The sequence below is a fragment of the Gadus chalcogrammus genome, chromosome 11 (assembly GCF_026213295.1).
Source record: "Gadus chalcogrammus isolate NIFS_2021 chromosome 11, NIFS_Gcha_1.0, whole genome shotgun sequence".
Taxonomy (NCBI): domain Eukaryota; kingdom Metazoa; phylum Chordata; class Actinopteri; order Gadiformes; family Gadidae; genus Gadus; species Gadus chalcogrammus.
In genome coordinates, this window is record NC_079422.1 from 3,768,155 (window position 1) to 3,786,459 (window position 18,305).

The 18,305-nt window shown below is 43.6% G+C and overlaps 2 protein-coding genes across 2 annotated transcripts; both read left to right on the forward strand.

Moving 5' to 3' along the window:
• The first annotated feature begins 1,618 nt into the window (after positions 1-1,618).
• Positions 1,619-7,242, forward strand: lenep (lens epithelial protein). Its single transcript, XM_056601470.1, has 2 exons — positions 1,619-5,214; positions 5,324-7,242. Exon 1 carries the CDS (start codon positions 4,860-4,862, stop codon positions 5,049-5,051), a length of 192 nt encoding a protein of 63 aa, XP_056457445.1. The 5' UTR covers positions 1,619-4,859; the 3' UTR covers positions 5,052-5,214; positions 5,324-7,242.
• Positions 7,243-9,362: 2,120 nt separating this feature from the next.
• On the forward strand, positions 9,363-17,321 carry pbxip1b (pre-B-cell leukemia homeobox interacting protein 1b). The gene is made up of 6 exons (XM_056601867.1): positions 9,363-9,756; positions 9,957-10,199; positions 11,036-11,088; positions 13,187-13,297; positions 13,608-13,719; positions 13,960-17,321. The coding sequence occupies exons 1-6, from the start codon at positions 9,363-9,365 to the stop codon at positions 15,723-15,725; spliced, it is 2,679 nt and encodes an 892-aa protein (XP_056457842.1). The 3' UTR covers positions 15,726-17,321.
• Positions 17,322-18,305: the final 984 nt, after the last annotated feature.

Sequence of the window (18,305 nt, forward strand, 5' to 3'; positions counted from 1 at the left end):
TGTTGCTAAAATTAGTAAATTACCCTCCTCCTTGAGCCTCCCAAAATGTCTTTACAGTTGTCGCTCAAACTTAATATTACTTTTCTCCTTGAGCCTCCCGAAATGTTTTGCGAAATTGATATCCCCCCTCCCCACTGCCGACTGTTGTTTTATTTTTCACATTTTTTGAGTGTATGCTATGTGTGACCGTAGGGTACTGCTGCCTGTCTTGGCCAGGTCACTTGAAGAGATGTTTAATCTCAATGACGTATTCTTCTGGTAAAAAAACAAATAAACTTAAACCCTCATGTCAGTTAGCCAATGTACAATACGCAATCTTGCCCTCACACCCCCCCTTCTCCCACTCCCCCTCCCCCACACACGCCTGTGCTTTATTTCACTATAGTTAGGTAGGTTGCTGCCTTAGCTGTTGTTACACTTAGTTTATTTCACTAAGGCGCTGCTGTCAGAGCTGCACATGTATAGAAAATGTTTTTTTATTATTAATACTGATAACAGTCAGCTGAACATTATAGGGTCCCGTCCTTCCACTCCCTGTTTTCTCAGTTAAACACAGAAATGAACTACATTTGTCCAAGTATTTGTTATATCTGAAATGAAGCAGAAAGTACACTCTTTCTCCGGTAACGCAGTCGTTCGCAACGCCTTTCATCTTCATCGTTTCTTCTATTTGTTACTAACTCATAGTCCAACCTTTCATCGTCGATGCTTCATATTTTATCGATGCAACAGAATATATGATGCATAATTTTCGCAACATTTAAGATGATCGCGATGAGTTCTGCCCATTCTGCCTCCATTCTATGGTTAAATCAAAACGAATTACAGTGACAGCGGCCACACTTATCCAGCCTCTTGCGGACTTAGACCCTACCTACGTCATATCCCACCCCTTGCAAGCCGACCCCCCTAAACCCCCCGTTGATTCTGCTGATGTCTAAAGGACATCGATGCCCGCAGATAAAGCATCAAGTGTGAATCACCCTGAGGGTCGAATCTCCACATATACAAATGCAGCAAAAATTTGGGTAAACGGCTTATAAGTAGAAAATTATTATGCTTGCCTCATAACGGAAGGAGAAAATTATTATGCTTGCTTCGTTACCTAATAAGGGAACCAAAATGTTAGGCGTTGTAACATTATAGACAAAATATTATTATATTGTGCGCTCAGAAATGTGTTACATTATCGACTGGGGTTTCCACATTATAGCTATTGGTTCAATTAGAACTAAAGGTTGAGCGCAGGCAGCGCGCGGGCGGAAAGTCTACTTTTAATAATTTCTAGTCATTTGAGTGTGTTTATTTGTGAGTTTGTAGTTTATTTTGTAAGAATTCTTCTGTGATATTTGCTCTCATATTTAATTTGTGTTGCATCGTATGTTTTCTGTATTCATTGATGGCTGCTCTCCCTCCACCTTTTTCCTCCTCTTGTTGAAGCGTCCCTGCCCTGTGTTTTTATCGTGCCTGTCAGAGCACACACATAAGGTGTTTCATTCTTTGTAATCAGAGGAGCACCGCCCAATGTGTTGTGTCCTTCTCAGAGTGCGTACAAAGGACCATCGCTTTGAGAGTGTGTGAGTTCCATATCAGCTACAACGACAACAGGCTGCCATCGTGGTCGCGGGCAGCGAGGTGTGTCTGCAGCAGCCGGTGGAGCGCAGGACCTGATTGCACACACACACACACACGCACTCATATATACATACACACAGAACCATACACACACCTGGATGTGGAGATATGTACAACCCTGCATTTACAAACCGAACCCTACCGCACATAAACACTCCCAAAATGATACACTCCTGAGGAAACTCCCTAGGCAAACGTATAACAAAAGTGTGGTCGGTCCATATACAAAAGCAACACTACACAACCACACGTGCAGACTTTTGAACTTACAATAGGCAAAGCAATCGCAAAAGAAAAACCAAGAAAAAATGACCTCTGCCAAATTCCGTTGCTTACTGCTGTCGCAGGCAACATGCTGCTGTCTTTGGACAGCAAGACTGTGAACTCTGCCATGTCTCTCCCTCCTACCCCCTCTCTGAAATTCCTCATCTAGCAAGTCAAAGTGCTGCTGCAATGTCTTACAGCCTACTGGGAACCTGGTACCAACCCCCCCCACCTGCTAAATCCATCTTGGTATCTAAGTATTGGTCACTATTCAAAATGGCAGCCACTCATTTGTGAATACTCAAAATGATAAAAAAGATAACTTAATTGTTGAAATACAGAAGAGTCCTATAAGGGGCGAGGAGAGGGGTGTCGTTTGGGGGGCTAAGCTGCCCTAGATGCTTAGGTTGGGTCCATTGGATCAGTTGTACCTCGTCTTCTAGAACGCAATGGGGCTAACAAGATGAACCCTGCTCAGTGAGGATGTATTGCAAGGTTTGTTTCCGCTCAAATCAGGACTACTATGCAGTCTCCTACACTGTCACAACCCTTTTAATGACTTTTGAACTGTTGAACCCCCAATCCCCTCCGAATGATGTTTGGCGCTGTCAAGAAGGGCAGCCTGTATGCAAAAAGGGGAGATTGATATGCCAATGCACCCTTTCTCAGTAACCATCGTGTTCTACACACAAGTTGTATTTTGCTATTCCTATGCCAATATCAATTTGTCAGCCCCAGACTTGCTTTTGATATCACAGATCTCATGTTAAGCACCGTCCATACTGCTGTCTGCCCTCCTCCCAGCCCCTGATGCACACACATGTGTTCACCTTCTCTGCGCTCCAACGTTCTAACCAACACCAAAGAATGGGTTGAGTTTGGTTGCCCAAGGTTGAGAAAATCCATGGCTTTTCATTAACCGCTAAAGCCAACCGCATGTTTATCTGTTTGCTGTGCGTACGTAAGAGCAGTTCTCAGCAAACAAATCCACTCTGTTGCACAGGGAACGCACTCGGACACTGTCTGAGTTCAGTGCCATCGAAAGGAGAGCCCATCGCAAATTACTTATGATGTCATCTAAAGACGTAATTTATTCATTGTAAGAGATTGTGAGCAAGTTCATGCTGACATTTGGCTTGTCAATGTTTTCATCGTTTTTTTTTAAAGTTTGCATAGACAATCTGTGACACTGTCTCTTTGTGCTTTGGAAGAACAATTTAATGGTTGGCTCTCCCAATGCGCGAGGTCCCTTGAGCAGTCTGAGCAATGAATTTTCCTCTGCAAATGTGACGCTTCTGTTTGGTTGTATGTTTGTATTTAGCTGTTTTTTGACCTTTTCATACAGGGAGGAGGGTTTATCGAGTCTTGTTTTTTTAAAGAAAACATTTTTGCTGCATTGCTGTTATTAATCAAATGTTTAAGCCTTACTTTTGCTTGGAGAAGTCAGAGTACTGTTCTTAGTCTCTCTCTGTCTCTGTCTCTGTATCTGTCTCTGTCTCTGTCTCTGTCTCTGTCTCTGTCTCTGTCTCTGTCTCTGTCTCTGTCTCTCTGTCTCTGTCTGTCCGAGTGTTTTCTATCTATTACTCTGTGCCTTGTTTGTTTAATGTGGTCATGTTGCTTCAATGCAGTCACCTGATGTGCTTAGTTCAACAGTAGTCGTCTACAGGAGAACTTTAACACACACCTCAAGAAAAAAAAGGACACTCCCAGATCAAACACACATCGCCAGAGTCTGTGATGGCAATCTCTCTCTCCTCCTTATGCACCTGCTAAGGTTAATAGCTTGTTGTCATGGTAACCTGATGTCACTTTGTTTGGGGGGGGTTCTTCCCTGGCCATATCTTAATATTGACAATCTCCCTCTGGGATGGGTGGTTATTAAAGACACGTGTGTTTTGTATACACTTCTGAAGCCAGACATCGAGAGCTTCCAGGTATCGCTCTTATTAGTCCAGTAAACTCAGTTTAAATATACCAGATTAATGGCAAACTATTGTTAGGATTTGTAGTCCTCCACCGTGACTGTTGACCGTTAGAGGTGACTCTTTTGTGTTTTACCAAAGGGACAGCCAGGTCTGTCACGACTCCATCTAGTTCAGGGGGTCATGTAGGTCACAAAAAAAGGGTTTGTGTGTTAATGTTGGCGTTTGTGGACGGACCCTTGTCTGTAATCAGTGAATCAATCTCGTGTTCTCATTACTCATCACAGTTGCCTTTTGTTGCATGATCATACTTTTTACATTTCTAGTTGTCGTTGGTGGTGTTACTGTGTATGATGTTGATGTACCTTATTGTATTAATTTGTTTATGGAAGCCAAAGGTTACTTTTAATTATAGCCTGCACAAACGTTGATTTTTACTTTCTTGCTTTTTTTTTAAACATGTCTGTTTACACCTGTATCTGTAAAGAAAAAAAAACCTTGCATATATAAATACATATATGATTAATCTGCCTTGGTGGTTTCATTTTAATTGTAGTGGTATCACTTTAATCATGTTTTCTGCTGATATATACGTATTGATACCTGACTAATTGGCTAATAACATACAAACAACTCTATAATTAAAACAGAACAAACCTTGCTTCTAGAATATGAAGCGTGGGCAGGTTGTGGACTTGCTTCAGCTCTGCTGGAACCCTCCCTTTGTGTAGCAGTGGAGCTTGTGTACTGGGGACTGATTCATGGAGGATTATAGCTGAACCTAGCCACAGAACACAGGAGATACGTTGAGCGGAGGTAAACAAGGCCCTTATTAGTCTGTTTGTGGTGTTTCTGAAGAAGAGTGGAGAAATCTCTCGCTCCCCCTCTTGCTCTCTGTGTATTGGATGTGATAGAAAGCTGTGTGTCAACAGAGCAAGTCAGCAGTTCCACTGGTCCGGTCACCCTGTCTTCCCCGCTCTCCTTCTGCTCTGCCAGTGCTGCTGTTTATCCTCATCCTGATCGGTCTCCGCCTGAAGCATGCATCCCGAGCGTCCTCTCCCCCAGGCCATGCCCTCCTCCCTGGGGCAGAACCTTCGTGACATGGCCATGGGCCTGGGCCGAGGCAAGAACCTCCTGGGTGGGAACATCGCCTATGGGTTCATCCGGTCCATGAAGGAGTGCCTGTACTTCCTTCTCTGCTGCTGGTGCATCAAAGAGATCCTGGACTGAGTGACCACAGAAGATAGGAGATTATATTGTTCAACAATTTATTCTCAAACTTTTTGATTTTGTTACTCTGTAGCCTCCCTGAGCATACCCTTCTCTACTCTGGATTGTTTATTTTACTTTTTATCGGACAGGAAGGATAGAGTAAGCAAAACTGAATGTAATGGTGAGTGTATGACATCCTGATTTAATACCAAACTCAATACAGTTGTTCAACATTATCACATTGTTCTAAGGTTATGGCTCTGATATATTGCTGATCTTGTATTTTTTAGATGCTCCGCGGGATTCGGGACAACTGGTTGCGTGTTCATAACCCAACGTAACTCATGAGGCCAGCGGAGATATGTCACTTCATTGTGAAGCTGGCTCTAAAACCACAATGATGAAGACATAAATACACTAAAGGCTGAACCAATATGAACAAATTTGAAGAACTGTGATTAAATAATGTTTTCCTTGATACAATTATTGTGTTACTTATAATTATGTATGTTCTATTCTAACCGTCTTACCTTAAGACAGTGTTTAAATTCTACTTCCGATTGCAATTTTATTTTGTATTTACAGAATTGTTATATTTATTAATTTTAGACATTTCTGTATAATAAGGACAAGTATTTGTAGCATACGTTACTCGTATCACTAACTGATACATACAACCAAATCCAAAATATGAATAGTCATAGTTCTACTCGAACCTGCATGCCTATTCTGGTATAAAGTTTTTCATAGCGTAAAGTCAATTATTGAATTAGCATTTGTCACTTTCATCTGCTAGCGTCAATCTTTGGATCCCTTCCATTTGTTCGATTTAGCCCCATGTTGTGATTGGCTGAGCTGCTCAATGGTGGGCGGGCTCAATGTGAACAGTCGAACAACAGGCCAGTAGGAGAACATAGAAGACATGTTATAAGTTCAGTAAATAGTGGAAAGGACCAATATTAATAGTGTAGGTTTAGAGCTGGTCTACTGGAAGAAGGTAAGAACGGCATGCATTTAAAGTTGGTTTACCTTTTGATTCAATTCAAGACAGATTGACAGAATTTGAGCAAATATTTTAATCGCGCTGTTTGACAGCCTGACAGACTTTTCCTGGTTGCTCATGTGTTTTCATGAGACTACTATATCCACAGGTAGGCTATATAGGAGTATAGATGTGTACATTGATTGAACCTTGGCCTATAGGCTTTAACAGTCAATGGACCGATATTTCTTTAGCTAGACCGATAGTGCTAGATAAAGAAACTATCGAGATGTTTCTGTGGATACAGTTTAAAATGATGCTTCACTTCTCGCTTTGGATGATGTATAGACTATATAATGTAACATCCTGCAGGACGCTGCAAGAAACAACATTGCCTAGGTTGCGCAGCAAATATTCATGATACGAAGGATGGAAAGTTATTTGTTGACTCTCGGAGAGGCCATCACTGAGTTCAAAACGTACATAACATTACCATTTTTGGTAATTACTCGGTTGTCTTATTAATATAACTGATAAGCACCCACAACGGGAAGTGGGTAGGACAACTGTTGGCCTATGTGGACATAAGTTATTTCCAATGAAAATGGAACAAATTATGCATTGTGAGCATTATTATTAATTCATTATTAGTTATTACAATAAAGTTGGACGATTCAAAATTGTTATCATAATTTATTACAATACCAATGTCCAGTGTACAGAAATTGTCTGGAAACTGAAAGAGGGCAAGATGGCCTCGATGGAGGTAGGAATTCGAGAGAGCTCATGGAATGGGAAACACTCTTGACTATCAAAACCTGTGGCGGACCAGCTATTGCAAATTATATTTTCCTCTTAAAAATGATTGATTGTTTTTTATAATCTGACCTTAAACATCCTTCAAAAACATGCTGCTGCTTTGTCTTCCCTTGAACAAGATAGGATCTGCGTGTGTCTTCATTCCAGTCAATCTTCCCCTGGCTATATTTAGCGGATATCTATTTAAGCCCATTCCACTTTATGCTGCACAATGCTCTGTTGGCCCAGGGCTCCATTCTCAAGACGTTCTCAAGGGAGGCACCTGATTGGAGGACCTAAATTTCGTCTCTGTGAGAGAATTGAGTGTTTAATTTCACAATAAAAAAATAATCTGGTGTAAAACTAACACAACTAACTAGTGTTGCATGCACAAAAAAATGTTTTTTTTTGCCACAAATTACTTATTTATTACAGACATCCCGTTTCCACTGTCGTTTCATGAGAAGTGCTGTTAAGCAAGTGAAAGAAGGCTACAGATGCTAAGGATCATGAAAGTAGATCATGGTATGATGTTATGAGATGGCAAACGACATGTAGCCTAATCAATGTTTGTACTTATTGGAGCCTAAATTAAGCTACAGCACGTCGGTATGCTTATATTCACACATCAGAAAGACTGATATATAAAGCCACTTGCAGCTCGGTGACTTTGAAAAGGGAGTTTGAATCTGCTGGTTGTATAGGAGCCCCTGCCTTAGTTACACTTGTTTCTGCACAAGCATTCACCAACTCATCAGAACACAGGGGACCAACAACTTAGGCAAACTACTAATGAGCCACTGAAAAGCCTGTGTTCCTGTGCGCATAAAACACAGAGGACACCACCAGAGCTGTGTGTTAGCGCACCCTGACCCTCAGTCTCATATTTAGTGTAAGGGAAGTAAAATCTATTCAAATACTGTAAGACCAGTATGGAAATCTATCTAGGCAGCAGAATTCTGATGTGAAGGATTGTGCTCTCCTCTATGCATAACCTTTGAAAGAGCTATACAAAATGTTATACACATGTAAAACTTGCTTTTTATAGATTACATGTGAATTACTTGGCGGTCAAAGGTTTTATCGACATCTAACAATACTGCTCTCCCATTCGCGTAAATGCAGAAGGGGATAGCTCAATATATTTATCTCATGAGGATGTAATATTAAAGACTCTTTAACATATTCATTTTACAAGGGGTTATTAACAAAGAGTATGCTATACACTATCATATATTATATGCAACATGCCTCTAATGCTTTACTCCTCCTCATTGCAGGAAAACGCCACTAGAGGGCAATGTCTGACAGTGGCTCCGGCAACAGCTGGACCCTCCTCTCTCAAGAGGTGTGTGTGTGTGTGTGTGTGTGTGTGTGTGTGTGTGTGTGTGTGTGTGTGTGTGTGTGTGTGTGTGTGTGTGTGTGGTGTGTGTGTGTGTGTGTGTGTGTGTGTGTGTGTGTGTGTGTGTGTGTGTGTGTGTGTGTGTGTGTGTGTGTGTGTGTGTGTGTGTGTGTTCAATAACGTTGGTGTCTGTTGGTGACCCTAATGAAGTTTCGTTGATATAAGAAGGCTTAGAAGCAAGGCTTTTTTCTTGCTAATTAATTTTTTAAGGTCACTCTGAATAGAAATGGGTTTCCGTGAAAAATAGGTGATGTACAACTTTATCATTTTGTTGTACTAGATATTTTCTAGCTCCACCCTTATTTGACAAGGCATGTTAAGAAAATGGCATATTATCTTTGTATAATATTCCTCATAGTCATATTGCTCTGTGTTACTGTGTGTGTGTGTGTGTGGTGTGTGTGTGTGTGTGTGTGTGTGTGTGTGTGTGTGTGTGTGTGTGTGTGTGTGTGTGTGTGTGTGTGTGTGTGTGTGTGTGTGTGTGTGTGTGCTTTAGGAGAACGTTGCAACCCTGAGGCCTCTGGCAGAAGGAACCGAGCTCCATGGAGACGGAAGTACGTCTATGGCTTCACCACACACACACACACACACACACACACACACACACACACACACACACACACACACACACACACACACACACACACACACACACACACACACACACACACACACACACATATACACACACACCTATACACGTACACTGCCATGCCGCAGTATCGAGAAGGGCCTACATTTGTCTTAAGAGTTAAGCTTCTACATACAGCGTTTTAGGTGAAGATTCATGTTGAGCCACAGATATACAACGCAGATGTTCATAGAGCTGCTGGCTCTACTCCCAAAAAAAAGTACAGCCTCCAGTTCTGCCCAACGGACGAGTCTGCTCCTTGGTAAAGATGAATATGCATCAATGTAGACATACACAGGCTTACTCTTGCTTGTGGGTTATGTGTGTCTGCACTGTTGCGATACAGAGAGCCAGCCAACAGAGGTCGCTATAACTGCCAAGACGGAGCATCCTTCGGGGAATCAGCAGGTCAGCTAACAATGCATCCTGTTCTACTTTTCTCATCCTAACGCCATTATTATAAACTGCAGGATTTTAATATGAACTTATTCCTATTCTCAGGCTTCGGAGGAAAACATGTCTGGGCAGTTTGAAGGAGGGGCAAGCCCTAGCATCGCCCAAAGCCCAAGCCCCACCACCACCCCAACCACGACCCCTACCAGCGACCCCAGCTCCACCCTTATCCCTACCATTGAGATTCCGCCCCCTCCTCCCTCATTAGTTATTCCTGCCCATTCTCTCCACGGAAGTGACACACACAGCCAATCAGAGGGGCTTCCGGAGGGCCCCGTGGAATCCAGCCCCGACCCCGATTCGTTCTCCGACTCCTACACCCACATCAGCTCCTCCTCCTCCCACGAGCCCCCCATCCCAGAGCTTCTGGGAGGTCTGGAGCTTACGGAGGAGGATGAGGACGCAGACCGGCCCGGGTCCGAAGGGGAGGGCTCTGAGCAGGGGCCCTCTCAGCCAGGTGAGTCTGTAGCAGGGCCTTCTCAGCCAGGTGAGGCTGTAGCAGGGCCATAGCAAACATATACTGTATCTGTGACAAAGAAGCATTACTCACATGTGTGCTGTTTAATTAAATCAATCAACATTACATATGCACAAACACAAATGTTGTTCCAGCACACTTACGCAAAGCGTAACTTCTCCCATAACCTCCGGCCTCAGGTTCCTCTGTAGATCCCGAGGTGGGGGAGGAGAGAGGACCAGAGGACAGGGGGGTGAAGGGAGACGCTGAGGGGAGGATGGGGACCCTCCTGGCCTCTCTGGAGCAGATCGGGAGGAGGGAGGAGGAGGAATCCGAAGAGGAGTTTCAGTTGCCCCGGAGAAACGACGACAGCGGCTTCTCTGTGAACAAGTGCATCCTGGGAGCTGTTATTCTGCTGGGTCTTGGTACTATCTTCTTATCAGGTAGGCTTTGCTTTGCCTGGCTAATAGAAAAATTGCACAGTGACGTTTTGGCCCACTGTTCCCTGGGTAAGAGTGACTTTAGTTTGCCAGTAATGTGGAATCTAGCTCTGAGACTGAGTAGGAATTTATGCCTACAGGTGTCTTCATGGACCTTGATGAGGGTAGGTTGTGTGTGTGTGTGTGTGTGTGTGTGTGTGTGTGTGTGTGTGTGTGTGTGTGTGTGTGTGTGTGTGTGTGTGTGTGTGTGTGTGTGTGTGTGTGTGTGTGTGTGTGTGTGCGCTAGTGTGTGGAGCCATGTATGCAAGCGCTGCATTCGTGTGAGCAAATGAGTAGTAGCATGATCTTCACAATGTTTATGTAGACATTTGTGCGTCTTCCACCTGCTTCTACTTTGCAGAGTATGCATGCTTGCCTAGCCTATGATTTATATCAATTCATAAAGTATTTTGTTCTCCGTTTGAATGTTTCCTTCTCATGTGCATCGTGTCATCTGAAGCGACTGAGCTGGGGGTTAGGGTTGGGTCAGAAACAGGGTTTAACATTGATCCAAACATCCCTGGTAAAGGATAGGTCTCCCTCTGGCCTCCGTCTGATCATGTGTAAATCACACACAGGATATAATCACATAGAATATATAATGATCACAAAGCATTCTTGCCTTTCCCCCATTTGAATGGCTCATAGTAGAGCATCATCGGGAGGATCCATTATGGAATATTTCCAGAATCTGGATGACCCAATCCTTCCTTTTCGAACACTGCATGTATAATTTCTTTATTAATTAAAGTTTTCACTTGCAATGCATATTAAAGATGTTTCCTTTGTATGATCTGCAGACAGTAACTATGCTCCAAGGGACCTCAGAGAAGCCGAGAAGCCGGTCAAACAGGTTTGTCCACCGTCTTTCATTTATTTCTAGTCTGAAGCCGTCGCTTTAGCGAATGCATCTTTGCGTAATCAATGTCCATAGGCTATACTCCTCTTCTCATTCATGTCCATGATGCAAATACACAAATGGATCACACGATTTTAGTTGTTGAAGTACTTTAAAGTTTATTTGTGAAGGCAATCATCACGTTCCATCAAGGTCCCAGACAGGGAACCTTAAAGGGGACCTATTATGCTTTTTCGACTTTTATGACCTATAAACGTTGTTATAATGATTGATGTTTAACCATACACAAAAAACGATGTTGATTTTCGGGAAACTCTTCCTCTCATCTGGGCGCTTTCAGCATTCTCTGTCAACGCTCGGTTTCGTCCTTCTCCGCCCCCTCGCCCTCCTCCTGCCAACCCAACTCCGTTGTGATTGGTTACCTTCCTTGAAGCGTGCGCGCGGGCAGATTTGACCAGGCATATGGGGGCGCGGCAGAACTGCCTCTATGTAGATGATTTCCCGGAAATGTGAACAAGTGAATCGCAAACGTTGTCCCGAGTGTTTAGCGCTCTGCACAGCCACCCCAGACTGTCAGCAGGGAATACGTTGAAATGCATGTACGTCATTATTTGACACTTTAGTATGGTTAAACATGACTATCAATCATTATAACAACGTTTATAGGTCATAAAAGTCGAAAAAGCATAATAGGTCCCCTTTAAAGGAACACCTTAAAGGGACTTATGTGGAGAACCATTTATTTAGTTGTTCCAGTATTGAGTGAATGCGGCAGAAACAGGCTGCAATTTAATCCTGTGGGGCGATAGCGCCTGTCAATGTCCCTCCTTTAAAGATGCTTGTTTTTGGCATTGATAGGCTCCGACATCTGTAGAATGAAGTAGAGCCCGACCGATATAGAATTTTTAAGGCCGATACTGATACGAATATTTTGTGATTTAAATATCCGATATGCCAATATATCGGCCGATATATAGAGCTGTCAAGCGATTAAAATATTTAATCGTGATTAATCGCATTAATGTCATAGTTAACTCACGATTAATCGCAAATTCTTTTTCTATGCTAAATATCCCTTGATTTTTTTGTCCCATAATTCTTCTCATTTTAATTCTCTTATCAACATGGTGAAGTGCATCGGCTTGCCTTGTGCAAATGATTTTTTATTGATAACAACATTGGCATATACTGATCAAAACAGGACGATACAAAAAAAGAGCCTATAGTGCAATTAAACAACTGCTTTGAACAAATGTCATTTGACATAGCAGTCAGGCTACTGCTTCTTTGTTTTGAACCAAAGAAATTTTTATTTTATTTTATTTTTTAAATAAAATAATTGCGTTAATCGCGCGATAATTTTTTTAATGCCGTTAAAATTGGTTTGCGTTAACACCGTTAATAACGCGTTTAACTGACAGCTCTAATATATATTAAAAAAAAATCCAGAAACGCGCAACAAAACAAACACATTTCCCTAACATGCGTTATTTGTAGTTATCCTTTAATTCCTTTTCACCCTCAGCTGACACGTAACAACAGCAAAACTGGACATGGTAGTCATGAATTAAGTCATGCTTATCGACTTTAGAGAATTGATGGGATGTTCTTTTAATTGTTATTCAAGCAATGTATGTCTCGTGACAGTTGCCAACTTACCATGAACACACTTGCACACATGAACAACACCGATGATCTCTGTCGATCTCCGTAATTCACTCTGCCTAACTCTGGCTGATTCAGCGGGTTTGGGCGTTATTTTTTTTTCAATATTTATTTATCGGCCATTATAAATGCCGATACCGACTAGTTTGAAAAATGCCTAATATCGGCCGATAATATCGGCCTGCCGATATATCGGTCGGGCTCTAGAATGAAGTAACACTTTACCTTTGATCACGGTCTGTTATTGTGTCCAACCAAGTCTAGCTCATGGAGAAGTCTCCAGAGAGAGTGGAGTTGGAAATGGTGAAAACATGAGAGAGCTGGAGATAGTAGAGTTTGTTGTGTTGGACCAAAAAAGCATATTAGTTTAATTTGAAGGATAGTTGAGATTGTAATGACAATATGTCATGTGTGTGTTTGTATACAGGAATGGCCGAAACCAGAGGTCCCACAAGCAGCTGTGGACGAGGGGATGGATATCCTGAATAAGCTGGTCAAAGAAACCCAGCAGATCGCTGCACTGCAAGCCAAGACTCAGGTACAAGATCCTCCTCACTGCACCAATCTCACACTGGCACACGATGACTGTGTGTGTTTGCCGTTTGTTTGTGGCAATGTGTGAGAGTTACCGAGTGTCAGTGTGTTGTGGCAGTCTGTTAGGGTCACCCTGTGTGTGTGTGTGTGTGTGTGTGTGTGTGTGTGTGTGTGTGTGTGTGTGTGTGTGTGTGTGTGTGTGTGTGTGTGTGTGTGTGTGTGTGTGTGTGTGTGTCATCCAGTGTTTTTGTGTGTGTGTGTCAACCAGTTTGTACTATTCTCTAAAAAATCCTCTTTGTTTAAACCAAGCACAGGAAGAGGAGCTAAATGCAGCCAGAGGACGGGCAGCCGAGGGAGCCCAGGAGCAGTTGAGGGGGAGCCAGAAGGAGGAGGAGGAGGAGGAGGAGGTGGTGGAGGAGGAAAATGGTACGCTTAAGAAAGAGCTTGTCATTCTCCCTTTGCTTCAGAGAGGATGGAGAGCTCTACAGCACTCTCCAGTCCCAGCACTACAGAAAGAAATAGGAACACTAAATGGGAGATGAGGAGGTGAGGAGAGGGAGAGAGTTTAAGGTCTGCACTGTTGAGGTGGAGACGCTGGGGTAGAGGAAGAGAAGGTTTGAGTTTGTTTAAATATATTTTCTTCTAAATATTTGAACCATATATAATGTTTTGTCTATTTTCCCCCTTTCCTTATTTTCTCAGTCCATGAAGCTGCGTTGCTGCATCCTGTGAAAGCCACAACAGCGCCCCTTAGTGGCCAGGAAGGGGAGAGCAGTCCTGCTACAAGCAGCACAGAGGGACAAACAAAGAAACCCTCGCCTGTCGGGAGGGAGGGAGAGAAAACAGACTCCAGGGAGAGAGGTAAAACCGAAAGGAAAGACGAGGAGTGGAAGAAGCCCAACCATGACCAGCAGGAGAGAAGCAAGGAGGTGAAGGGAAGGAAGAAGAAGGAAGAGGGGAGAGAGGGAAAGGAGCAAGGCCACAGAGGGGACATACGGGAGCCCTGGAGGGAGCGAGGAGATGGGAAGGAGTCGAGAGAAAAGGCGGAGAGGAACGCCCAGAAGGAGGAGAAAAAGTGGAAGAATGGAAAGCATGAGAAGTCCGATAGTGACCGAGTCGAAGAACGAAAAGGTCATGACAAGGAGAAGAAGAAAGAAAAGGAGAGAGGGGATAGGAAGGAGTGGGTAGGAAGGGAGGAGGAGAGAAACAACCGGAAAGAGGAGAATCAGTGGAAGAGAGGAAAGGAGGAGAAAGAGGGGAAAAAAGGAAAGGATGAGAGAAAGGACCGCAAGGAGGAGAGAGAGTGGAGGAAGGGAAAGTCTGAGAAGTTAGATAATGATCGTGAGAAGGAGTCAAGAGGTCGGGAGGAGAAGAAGTATGGGACGGGAAGCAAGGAGCATGGGAAGAGGACGCAGGAGAAGGAGGACTGGAAGGGCGAGAAGGAGTGGAAGAAGGGGAAGGATGCGTACAAAGAGAGCAGCAAAGAATGGAAGGAGAAGAAAGAAGGGAGGGAGAAGGGAGAGCAGAAGGACTGGAAGAAAGACACCAACCGTAGGAGTAAAGATGACAAAGACCAGCGCAGGGAGAAGCAGGGGAGGGAGGAGAGGAGGAGTGGGGAGGGGGGGGAGGAGAGGAAACCTTGGGAGGGGAAGGAGGAGAGGAGGCGTGGGGAGGGGAAGGAGGCGAGGAGGCCTTGGGAGGGGAAAGAGGAGAGGAGGCATGGGGAGAAAAGGGAGCGGCATGATGAGGGCAAGACCAAGAGAGAGGCATGGAAGGAGGAGAGGAAGGATGTCGATGGAAAACAGGACAGGAAAATAAATTCTGGCCGGGAGGAAGACGTCGATCATAAGAAACAAGAACAGCATCGCCACAACCAGCACCATGAGGAGTCCCTCTGGCAAGCCCCTGGGGACGGCAGGCCCACCCACACCCGCCGCCGGCCCTCCTTCGGCCAGCCGGACTACTGGGTGCACCAGAGGCAACGGCTCCGGCGGAACAGGCTCCCATTGCGCCACTGTGCCAGCGTGGAGGACTGTGCCCGGTTCGAGGGCACCCTCCCGGTCCAGCTGACTGAGTTTGAGGCCCTCCTGGAGGGGTACCTCGCCAAGGCAGAGCAGGGGGCTGGAGTGGACACCTCAGCCGGAGAGGAGATCCGCACTCTGGCCGCAGAGTTCTTCAAGGACGGGGTGTTTGTGCACGACCAGATGAGCTTCAGAGATTACCTGGAGGACCTGGCTGATATTCTGGAAGATATGGTGGACGGAGACGATAGCGAGGAGGACCAGGAAGAGGACGACAGCGACCTGGAGGATGAGATGGAGATGTTTGGGAAAGAAGTGATGAAAAAGTTTGCAGTGGAGCGGTCTTCAGAGAAGACCTCACAGCGGACGACAGGGAAGTCCAAGAAGGAGAACGCAAGGGGCCGTGGCTGAAGACTGGACTGGTGAGTCGTTGATAGAACGGCAAGTTGGAATGGTTTGGAAGGGATTATTAAACAAGGGGTAATCATCAAGGGTACATTTTATATGGACCATGGACCACATAGAGCCACATGCTTTCTCCATCTATTTAAAGCGTTTTATTAATCTCCGTGCCTTGGTATGCTTTAAATTCCCCTCGAGAGCACTTCATGTATTGACATGCCAAGTAATTACTGTTTTCACACACGTCTTAGAAATGTTGAAGAGAAGGGGAGGAGCATGAAGGAGCATGAAGGGGTAGAGTGTACGGGGGAACTTAACAATAGCAATAAGTTTCTCTTACTTTGGTGTTTGTTTCTTGTCTTTTTTTTATGCCAAGCCACAATTTAATCAGAACTAATTTTATCTCTTGAAAGCTGTACTAGTGATGGATGTCCGAAACCTGTGTTGTGATTTAATTCAACCCACTGAAAGTGTTGGTCCATATTGTCAGACAAACAAACAAAGGCTACAAAAAGGCCGTTGGTTGACTGGTCATGTTCAGGCCTGAACAGTGTGTAAACTGGTGTGATAGCCTGTTTATAATCTAACGTCACATTCTTTAAATGTATTCTTCACTACCAACCAATAATTCTAAGGAAACCTGTCTGTTGTGATTTAATTCAACCCACTGAAAGCGTTGGTCCATATTGTCAGACAAACAAACAAAGGCTACAAAAAGGCCGTTGGTTGACTTGTCATGTTCAGGCCTGGACAATGTGTGAACTGGTGTGATAACCTGTTTATAACCTAACGTCACATTCTTTAAATGTATTCTTCACTACCAACCAATAATTCTAAGGGACGTTTGTTACCTGCTCCTGTACAGCAGGTCCACTCGTGAGGTCTTATTCACCCTTAACGGTGTCTGTGAGATGTTCTTTATGCCCACAAATAGTTTTACTGAAGGGAACCTTGACTACTATATGAAAGTAAAAAGTAAATGTAATGTTTCAGTGATTTTACATGTTGCACTAAACCAACACAAGTGTAGAATGCGGTACTAGCCCATAATAGTAATATAAATAGGTAACTTATTGAATTCAGATCAGCATAAGATGTTAATAGAAATGTGTGCAGTATAAAATAACCTGTGGATCATGTATGAGATCTTTTCAATGCTGGATTTGTACACTAAAATGTCTTTAATGTAGCGATTGTGCCATTATTTATAAGAGTATGTCTTCTGTGCACTTTTAGTTTTAAAGCAAGCACACCTCCGTTGTTCCTGTCTACAAGGCTGCTTGACACAGCATTTCATGTCATTTAAAGACCATAGTTCACAAGAAATGTTCTCATCTTTGCATCAAGGCAAGAACCAGTGTGTATATGGCAAGATGACAGATCACTCTTGATGTTTGAATGTTTCTTTTGGGGAGATGATTAATAAATAAACCGTTTTCCCCCAGTTATGGAAAACTGATATGGTCAAATTCTCTTTTTTGTTGTTGGTATACACAGCATTTAGCCATACAACACTGCAGTTTAACCTTTGTGTCGTGTTCGTTTCTCTCCGTACTTTGGTGCTCCCGGTCAAATTTGACCGACCTGTTTTAACTGTCCTTCCAATAACAAAAAAACCAATGATCATTACCAAATTGTATTGAACTCCCTTTTAACCTGTAAACAATGTTTCCAGACTACTGGTTTACATAAAAAACTGCAGTGAATAGGAGTTACAATAGGAATTATTGTTAAAAAATAGACAGAAAAATCAAAACAGAGATCAAATTCACAGAACATCAACATGAACACATCGTGTGTGTGTGTGTGTGTGTGTGTGTGTGTGTGTGTGTGTGTGTGTGTGTGTGTGTGTGTGTGTGTGTGTGTGTGTGTGTGTGTGTGTGTGTGTGTGTGTGTGTGTGTAAACACAGAAATGGCATTTTGCAATCAGGTCGCAGTGTGCCTTGCAAACGTATCCATCACATTTGAAACATGTAAGACTTGTCTCATTGTCTCTAGGGGCACAGAGCTCGCATCTCTTCCATTTCTGCCCCTGGTTTGGGGGGAGAGCGGCCAGGGCAGTGGCTGGGGCTTGCAGACTCCTCACCAGACTGCCAAAGGCTGGAGTGCGGGGAAGGTGCTGGCGCAGTTGAATTAGAGGAGTCACTAAAGCTTTCCCAAGCTCTTCCAGGAAGAGTCTCTTCTTGAAACATTTCCCCTGATTCCAGGCTGATTCAATCGCTGTCCACACCACATATGCATTACATGCAGACACATCAAGGATGTTGTGTAACACTGCCACAGGCCAACGAGCTGTCATTCACTTGCAGGTGTTTGTACCAGTAAGCTGCAATGAAAGAAACAATGACTAGATTTGAAACAATATTGAATCTGTATTACACAAAATGTTTTACATGAATACAAGTAAATCAAATGCATGACAGATGAAAATATACATTACCTTATCAAGGCAGTCAACGCCTCCTTTGTTTCTATTGTAGTCCAGGATGATCTGGGGTTTCCTGTGCTCTGCTTTGCTGACAGCGGCGTATTTGTGTTGAGTGCTCATCAGGTGACATTCTTATTTTTTTTGGGCAAATATGACACAAG

Bases quoted from the DNA above. Each gene is read 5' to 3' on its own strand.
- lenep (XM_056601470.1), top strand. From the start codon at position 4,860: ATGCATCCCGAGCGTCCTCTCCCCCAGGCCATGCCCTCCTCCCTGGGG.
- pbxip1b (XM_056601867.1), top strand. From the start codon at position 9,363: ATGTCTGGGCAGTTTGAAGGAGGGGCAAGCCCTAGCATCGCCCAAAGC. The intron at 9,757-9,956 runs GTGAGTCTGTAG...CTCCGGCCTCAG, and splicing joins GCAGGGGCCCTCTCAGCCAG to GTTCCTCTGTAGATCCCGAG. The intron at 13,298-13,607 runs GTACAAGATCCT...AACCAAGCACAG, and splicing joins CACTGCAAGCCAAGACTCAG to GAAGAGGAGCTAAATGCAGC.